Raw genomic sequence first — 9,259 nt, forward strand, 5'->3', positions numbered from 1 at the left:
TCAGAAGACAGAGATTTAACCACTGGAGTCGTATGGATTACTTTCATGCTGCTTTTATGTGGTTTTTGGAGTTTCAGATCTTAGATATTCTTCTCAAAATCTTAATTTGTGTTCAGTAGAATAAAGAAATTCATACACAACTGGGATGGCATGAACGTGAGTAAATTATAAGATTATTTAGATTTTTGAGTAAACTATCCCTTTAAGCTGCCTTGTTGCATTTATTCATGAAGCAATGCCCCTCAGTGTTTTGCAGTTTCAACAGTGTAGTTAAGAATTTCACTAACCCACATAATGTACAAAACCGATGAAACTATGTCTAGTTTGTACAATTTCCAACTGCAAATTACTTTTAAATATCTGTTTTGTTATTCATAAAACAAATTTCCTAAGCAAATTTTACATTCACAAATGCAAATTTTCAAACTATAAACCTGTTTTATCTGTCTTCTTAAAAGAAATGGAAAATCATTTAAATGTGATCTCAGTATCTGTTAATAAGAAAGCTAGATGGACTGTTAGTATTTGCTCTGCTTTGGGCTCTTCATGTGATCTTTTTTTATGTGATATAATGGCCCTCTTATTTTTACAATTGTATTTTATTGTATTTGTCTTGTTTTTTATAATTGTTATTGTTGTTGTTATTATGTACTGTACGTTTATTTTATTTTTTTGTTGAATGTTCTCAGCAATAAAAAAAATTAAAAAAAAAACAGTAATGAGCAAGCCCCAGAATTCTCGACTGCCCCCTGATGGTTGTCTATGCGTGGATAAAATCCTCCGTACTGATCAAGAGAGCAAACTCATGTCTTTGGCTCTAAGAAAGAGAGATGAAAGAAGTAAATACATGGTGGCACACTTCACAGAACAGAATCCCAGCTAAACCTAGAACGTTCCGAGAACGTTAATTTATGGTTACAACAAATTAAAACCTTAAAAGAACCGAACAGGATAACGTCTTTGCTGGATAATGTGTGTAACGGATTTGATCTGCAGTACAGTGATGGTCATGTCATTGAAGCAAAGGACAACAGATTTATTTATCAAAGCTCTGAAATTCGTAGCTCTAACAGAATCCGTTCATCTATCTGATACAGAACCGTTGCGGTGACAAGGTGCAGATCCTGCAATTCGGTTCGGTGTTCTGCCAGCTCTTCTCGACTGTGCGGTGTCAGTTATTTACATCCAGCGTCCTCCATGCATGCGCGCTGATCTTTAACCTGTTTCGTTGTGCCGTCCCGCGTTCTCATTGGTCGGAGAGTCTGCGTCAGGGGCGGGGCCACAGTGGGCGGGTTTAGCGTCCAAGCGGAGAGAAGTTATTAGAGAATATATTGCACCGGGTCAAAGACAAACACTATGATTATACTGTCATAAGTCTATCAGGAACAGTGCAAACGTCAACGTGGAATAATGATACGAGCTCTCGGTACCGGCCCTGTGTGCGCGCGCTTACTCTCGCAGGGATCAAAGTTTGCAACGTGCAGAGTTGCACATCACAGCGGGTGAGAATAACAGCAGCACAAGTAGCCTACTTTTAGTGACACTACAGCTAAAGTACATATAGCAACAGTACAGTACAGTACAGAGTATGTATATGGTAACAGGGCGAGGTGTCAAGACTTACTAAAATTACAGCTACCAACGCCACATATTCTATACGTAAAAATTAAAGGACCGAAAGCAATAATTATACTGAATTTATTTTGTAATCGCAAAATGCAGTTAACTATATTAATACTGAATTGTTGTCTCATAGAAATGCACATTTGACAATAAAGCATTGATTTTGACTTGGACCGCAAAATTTAATTAACAACTAATTTATCTATGGCTATGTTAACTCCGTTACATATTAATATTATCCAAAACAATCAATTGTTTTCCTTTTGCCAGACTCTTAATTATTTAAAGATGCATTCAGTAATGTTTTCACCTTTAAAAAAGTTTTACTCCTAAAGAAATAAATTTATAATTTTGAAACATATGTATAAATCATCACCATTCACATTATTCTACATGGGGCAGAGGCGCTCTCATGGGGGCTGCCATTTTAGAATCACATGACCAGCTGCTACTGTTTAAACTCAGAAACTGTCTTGTTCTTGGACACTTTCACTCTTGGATTAAATTAATCATGGCTGATTGTAACTAATGAATTTCTACAATGACATCTGTAACTGAAAAATATTGATTTTGAATGATGCTGCATCCACGTGTCACTGTAAGTCCAAGATGAGATGAGCAAAAAGTTACTCAGTGTACCTTAAATTCACCTTTTTCAATTAAAGTTAATTAGAACTGTGTATATTTACAAAGGAGACAAGGCATAACTTCATCCTTAATTCATGAGTGTCCAGGCTTTAAATATTTTTTGTTCAATTCTGGTGTGTAGTTGCCTTTATGACATTACCATTGTTCATGCATACTATTCAGAGTTTAACTATGATATTAGTAAGATCATGATAATCACAGGTAAAACTTTTTTTTTTTAACCATGGTTAGATGTAATTAATATTTGTAATATATATATATATATATATATATATATATGGAATATGTAATGAAAAAATATCCTAAACACATGTAGAAATAATAAAATCAAGCACAATATTTAATATTTTTGTAGGCTAATAATATTAACATTTATTATAAATATATAAACTATTTCTGGCAAAATACCATAGTTACTACTACAGTTAATTTTAATTCCGTAACTGTCTGGTATATTTCTATAAGGGAGCTGATTTGTGGAACGAAAAGCCTGAAATTACCTTTGGGAATGGAACAATGTTTTCCTGTTTACCTCGTCACTGTAGTTTAATTTGACGGGCTGTTTAATCTTGTTTCAACTAGCTTCAGCACAGAGTCTTTAAGTGTCTCATACCAGATTTGTTTATAACAGAATTCTGCACTGTTAACCTGGGGACAGCACGCCGCATGCGCAGAGCTGGTTCGTCAGATTAGTGAGACCGGTCCCGCTTTTACTCTGCTCTGCCCGGCAATGTGCTGCGCAACTCCATTTCGTCACTCTCTTGTACTATTTGCGGACAACCGATCAGAGAATCCAGCCAACTGTCTAAACTAAATTATACATGCATGCAGACACTCAAAGGAGTTTTTAACCGCTTTTTTATGTATTTATTCAGTTGTACATAGCATCAAAATATATTTTTGAATATGAAAAATTTACCGAGGTCCGGACCTCGGTGACCTCATAGCTGGTTATGGCCATGATTAACACGACAGTAACAGTGATTAAAGAAGCAATACAATCATGGTACTAACATTGGCACTACAGTATACTGTTGCCACCCTGGTTGACGGGAAGCAACACAAAGGACATTGCCAATCACAATATGGCCTGTTTATTGTCTTAAAGAGAAATTTGAGGGAAAACATGCAAGATGGCTGAGAGAGTGTGTATGGGTGTGCTTTTGGCTTTTAAATACTAGTTCTAGTTCACCCAAAAATTGTAAATTCTCTCATCATTTACTCACCCTTATGCCATCCCAAATGTATATGTCTTCATTTCTTCTGCAGAACTTAAATGAAGATGTTTTAGAAGAATATCTATGCTCTGTATGTCCTTATACAATGCAATTAAATGCTGACCAAAACTTTGAAGCTCCAAAAAGCACTTAAATACAGCATAATAGTGATTCATACGATTCCAGCAGTTTTTCTCATGTCATCTGAAGCGATCTAATCGATTTTCAATGAAAACAGACCAAAATATAACTCCTTTTTCACTATAAATCTCGACATAAGCAGTCTCCTCTGCGATCATGATTTCAAGCTCAAATACACAGCATCAAGTTCTGAAAAAGGAGTTATATTTTGGTTTGTTTTCATCAAAAAACCAACTGGATGACTTCAGAAGACATGGATTAAACCACTGGAATTGTTTGGATTGATTTTATGCAGCATTTATTGAGCTTCAACGTTTTGGTCACCATTCACTTGCATTGTTTGGACCTACAAAGTGGTCCAAACAAAGCTGAGATATTCTTTTAAAAATAGGGAATTTGACCTACAAAGCTGAGATATTCTTTTAAAAATAGGGAAGAAAGAAAGAAAAAAACAGCAATTTTACAGTAGATGTTATTAAGTAGGTGTTTTCCTAATCATTTTATTTGCTGGCAGCTGCTTAAGAGTTAAACTGATTGAAAGCATTTGTCTGCACAGAGCATCTTAAAATCTCTTTATATTAATTTACATAAATATAGTGTAAAACTGCTGAGGTATTTGGGTTCTGTCCAAAGAGTACCTACCACCCGTCTATGATTCATACCAAAATATACTTAAATATTTTCCTGCAGTAGTAGACACATATAGTCATACAGCACTATAACCGATGACCAAATGTATTCATGTGTGTGTGCAGCACATTTGATGTGGCCATCATTGGTGGAGGGATTGTTGGACTGGCCTCAGCCAGAGAGCTGATCCTCAGGCACCCAAATCTCAGCTTTGCCCTGGTGGAGAAAGAGAAAGAGCTCGGTAAGTGTTTGTGTGTTCCAGATACTTCTTCCCATCCACACTGATTTCATATTCATTTCTCTGGTGTCCTCCCTCCACAGCTCTTCATCAAACAGGTCATAACAGTGGTGTGATTCACAGTGGGATTTACTACACACCGGGTTCTCTGAAGGCTCAGCTTTGTGTTCGCGGGGCCATGTTGACATATCAGTACTGCCAGAAGAAAGGTGTCCCTTATAAGAGATGTGGCAAGGTGAGAATGCACTGACATATATATATATATATAGATATATATATATATTCTCAACATAAGTATCCAACACTGTGTATGTGAGTTCAGCTGATAGTAGCAGTGGAGAGAGAGGAGATTCCCTATCTAAAGGCTCTGTATGAACGTGGTAAGAAGAACAAAGTACAAGATCTCCGTCTGATTGACGCCAAAGCCATCCGAGAGAAAGAGCCATACTGCAGGGTAAGTGACACCTGCTAGTTTGTTAATGAGTGTACAGTTAAAAGGCTACATATTTTCCACTTGTGTGCCTTTCATTGGTTTGATCAATAACCAACTGATGTGCAGGCCTTTACATGGTGGCCTTAGACCTGATGCATCAAATACTGAACTGTTGACGTTTGACTATCATCTATGTATTGATATGTTTTATAATGGGATTTAACCCTAGTAGAGAAATCAATTTACAGTATGCTTAGTTTTGCACAACCAGACTTTTTGTTGCAAGCATAATGTATGCTCCATTTTGCAGCTTATTCTTTCCAAGAACCGCACACTTAGACAGGAAGAGACAATCTGATGGACATGAAAAGCAACTAATCACAGTTCATTTTGTTTTAAAGGCCCATTTAGGGGCAGGATTATCTGAAATAGTGTATATAATTTGTGTTTGTGCATTTATATGCATAGGGCATCATGGCACTGGACTCTCCTTACACAGGGATTGTTGACTGGCGGGTTGTGGCTCTGACTTATGGTAAGGACTTCCAGGAAGCAGGTGGCACTGTGTTGACCAGCTTTGAAGCCTCTGATGTCACATTAGCAGCAGAGAGCCCAGATGGAAGCACTGAGGGTGAGTAACATGACCTGTTTAATATCTCAGATTTTCTATTTCTATTTCAATATACATCTATTCATCCCTTTATCTGTGTTTAGGGCTGAAATATAACATCATCGTCAGAAGCTCAAAGGTGAGAAATTGATTTTGTGGTGTGTGAGTTGTATTTTGTATAAGGTTTTGGAATTATTTGACTGATTCAATGTTTAAGTCGTTTGCCTGATTCATGTAATAATACTAATTATATCATGAGATTAAAGGGTTAGTTCACCCAAAAATAAAAAAATTATCTCATTTACTCACCCTCATGCCATCCCAGATGTGTATGACTTTCTTCTGCTGAACACAAATGAAGATTTTTAGAAGAATATCTAACCTCTGTAGGTCCTTACAGTGCAAGTGAATGGTGAACAAAATTTTGAAGCTCTAAAAATCACTTAAAGACTGCATAAAAGTAATCCATATGACTACAGTGGTATAATCCATGTCTTCTGAAGCAAAATAAATTATTTTGGTTGTGAACACAAAAATGTAACTCCTTTTTTACTGTACATCTTGTTATTGCAGTCTCTGGACATGATCATGATTTCAGGCTTGATTAGACTTCCTAGAGCTTGACAGGTGTGGAGAGCACTAGATGGCGATATGAAGAGTAATCAAACTTGAAATCATGATCCCCAAGGAGACTGCTGATGTCAAGATTTATTGTGAAAGAGTTATATTTTGGTCTTTTCTCACCCAAAAGCGATTGGATTGCTTCAGAGGACATGCATTAAACCACTTTAGTTTTATGAATTACTTTAATGCAGCCTTTATGTGCTTTATGGAGCTTCAAAGTTTTGGTAAATATTCCCATGCATTGTAAGGACCTACAGAGCTGAGATATTGTTCTAAAAATATTAATTTGTGTTCTGCAGATGAAAGAAAGACATACACATCTGGGATGGTAAGAGGGTGATTCAATGAGAGAATTTTCATTTTGGGGTGAACTATCCCTTTAATCTCATGATATAATGTGTTCTTGAATCAGGCAAACGAGTTAAACACTGAATCAGTTAGAGCGGATCTTGACTTATTACTCACTAATTTGCAAGTTTGAAACTTTGATAATGTCAAATTACTGATTTATTGTTCATTTGTTGTTGTACTAAAACAATTGCTAATGCAATCATTAAGCAATCAGAACCAAGAATCATTAAATTCCTTACAATCTCTATTTTGTATGATTTCTAGTTTGAATTGTTGCCTATTTTAATATAACTCTGTTATTTTTATGTGTAGGGGCAGGAGGTGAGGTGTCGCTTTGCATTGGCGTGTGGAGGCCTGTACTCTGATATGTTGTCTGAGATGTCTGGCTGTAATTCAGAGCCCCGTATCATTCCCTTTAGAGGAGATTACCTAGTGCTCAAGCCAGAGAAAAACTACCTGGTGAGGGGCAACATCTACCCTGTGAGTAGAAGCACCCCAAACATACAAACGCACAATCTACAGATAAATGAGTACTTGTATTTATGGAATCTGTGCGTGTGCTGAGGTCCCGAACCCACGGTTCCCATTCCTGGGAGTGCATTTCACTCCTCGCATGGACGGCAGCGTTTGGCTGGGCCCAAATGCGGTGTTGGCATTCAAACGAGAGGGCTATAAACTCTATGACTTCAACATACAAGAATTGATTAATGCACTCTCCTACAGGTATGTAGGTACTAACATACACTCATACTGACACACTTACACAAACACACACACACACTCTTATGTACTGCACTTTACATTTATCTTCATTGTTTTATTTCAGTTTATGTCCTTCTATTATAAAATTGTCTTTTCTTATGTGAATCGATTTTTAAATCAAACTTTTATTTATTTGTCTTTCCTATATAATTTTATGTTCTTCAATTATTTAAAACTTGACATATGTGTCTTTGTTTCTCTTTTTTCTGTATTATATCTATTTAAAGCACTTGTCTTTGTCCATGATGTATGCATGTGTGTGTAGGGGTCTGCAGAAACTGGTTCTGAAGAATATTGTGTATGGAATGGGAGAGATGTACAGAGGTGTGTTTACCAGCGCTCAGGTGAAGATTTTGCAGAAGTTCATACCTGAACTGAGCCCCAGTGACGTCCTCAGGTAGAAACACACAAACTCACTGTTGGGCAGGGCCATAAGGAATATATTTTAACTAATTTATCATCATCAATGCTGAACTGTCACTATCAAATTGTTTCCCCCTCACTCTCTCTATTTCCAGCATCCTCACACTGCCCCAAATTTCATGTTTATTGTTTTGCTGCTTGTTGGTTTACGCAGGGGGCCGTCAGGTGTACGTGCACAGGCTTTGGATGCTGAAGGAAACCTGGTGGACGATTTTGTGTTTGACGGAGGGAAGGGAGAACTGGGCAGCCGAGTTCTGCATGTACGCAATGCACCGTCACCCGCAGCAACCTCCTCCCTGGCTATCGCTGAAATGGTCGCAGACGAGCTGGAGAAAAGATTTCAGCTATAAACATCCCCAGTTGTGATGTCAAAAGGATCTGTATTGCCATCACAATGATTACACTATCCATCTGATACCTTGATTAATAGAATAAGAAAATAAAATAAAATTGGTTTTTATAAACAAACCTATTAGAACATAGTAGAATGAAATAGGTTTTGGTGTTCTTTTCTAATGTATCTTAATTTCTGATTAAGATTGCAGGAAATGCTGGATAACTGTCATTATTTCTTTATAAATCTCATGACTTTATGAGAAAGAGGAATGGCCTTAAATAATGTACATAGCTGCACAGGAAAATGACCTCACTTCATATCTGAATTTATAAAAATAAAACATGATGACTTATTTTAGCTGGTGGGTCTAAAATGTATCCCTGACCGCCCTATCTCTAAACATTTCTGTTTTATTGTTTCCTGCTGAAACACAATTTTGTTGAAATGTTTTATTTCCCCATGTTCAGTTGAAAGGATAGTGATCATTTACTCACCCTCATGCCATCCTAGATGTGTATGAATTTATTTCTTCTGCAGAACACAAATTAAGATTTTAAGAATATTTCAGTTATGTAGGTCTATACAATGTAAGTGAATGGTGACTAGACCTTTCAATCTCCAAAAAGCACAAGCATAAATGTAATCCATAAGATTCCAGTGGTTAACTCTGTCTTGAGAAGTAATGTAACAGTTGTGGGTGAGAAACAGATCAATATTTTAGTTCTTTTTTACTCTAAATAACCGCTGGTATCATACTGATTACTTTTATGCTGCCTTTATGTGATTTTTGGAGCTTGAAATGTTTGGTTAACATTTGGAAAGGACCTACAGAGCTTAAATATCTTCTAAAATCTTCTTTTGTTTTCAGCAGAAGAAAGAAAGTCATACACCTCTGGGAATTCACGAAAGTGAGAAAATTGTGAGAATTTGTATTTTTTGGGTGAACTATCCCTTTAAATGACAAGTTTTTACATGATTTCTAACGAAATCATTCTGCTCTTTACCACATGAGGGCAGTTGTTGGCTGGAAATTTAGGGGATTTCTAGACGTACAGTAACTAAACTAACCATCTGCAATATCTGATATAATCTTTGAAGTATTGGAAAAACGCAATTATTAATAATTTTTACTTTTTAGAATGTTTACTATAATTTTCTAATTGGTACATAAAATTCCTTCGCCGTAAAAATATATTTAGAATAAAAATGTTTGACAGTACGT

The 9,259-nt window shown here is 36.5% G+C and overlaps 1 protein-coding gene across 1 annotated transcript; it reads left to right on the forward strand.

The window, feature by feature from the left end:
• The first annotated feature begins 1,302 nt into the window (after window positions 1–1,302).
• LOC127660957 (L-2-hydroxyglutarate dehydrogenase, mitochondrial-like) lies at window positions 1,303–9,247 on the forward strand. Its single transcript, XM_052151462.1, has 10 exons — window positions 1,303–1,502; window positions 4,385–4,500; window positions 4,581–4,732; window positions 4,820–4,951; window positions 5,399–5,561; window positions 5,645–5,679; window positions 6,828–6,995; window positions 7,081–7,238; window positions 7,543–7,674; window positions 7,855–9,247. Exons 1-10 carry the CDS (start codon window positions 1,411–1,413, stop codon window positions 8,048–8,050), a joined length of 1,344 nt encoding a protein of 447 aa, XP_052007422.1. The 5' UTR covers window positions 1,303–1,410; the 3' UTR covers window positions 8,051–9,247.
• The last annotated feature ends 12 nt before the right edge of the window (window positions 9,248–9,259 follow it).

This window comes from Xyrauchen texanus, chromosome 20, assembly GCF_025860055.1.
Source record: "Xyrauchen texanus isolate HMW12.3.18 chromosome 20, RBS_HiC_50CHRs, whole genome shotgun sequence".
Classification (NCBI taxonomy): domain Eukaryota; kingdom Metazoa; phylum Chordata; class Actinopteri; order Cypriniformes; family Catostomidae; genus Xyrauchen; species Xyrauchen texanus.

Excerpts from the sequence above, each read along its gene's own strand:
- LOC127660957 (XM_052151462.1), top strand. The coding sequence starts at position 1,411 with ATGATACGAGCTCTCGGTACCGGCCCTGTGTGCGCGCGCTTACTCTCG. Across the intron at positions 1,503-4,384 it reads AGAGTTGCACATCACAGCGG|CACATTTGATGTGGCCATCA; the intron begins GTGAGAATAACA and ends GTGTGTGTGCAG. Across the intron at positions 7,675-7,854 it reads AGCCCCAGTGACGTCCTCAG|GGGGCCGTCAGGTGTACGTG; the intron begins GTAGAAACACAC and ends TGGTTTACGCAG.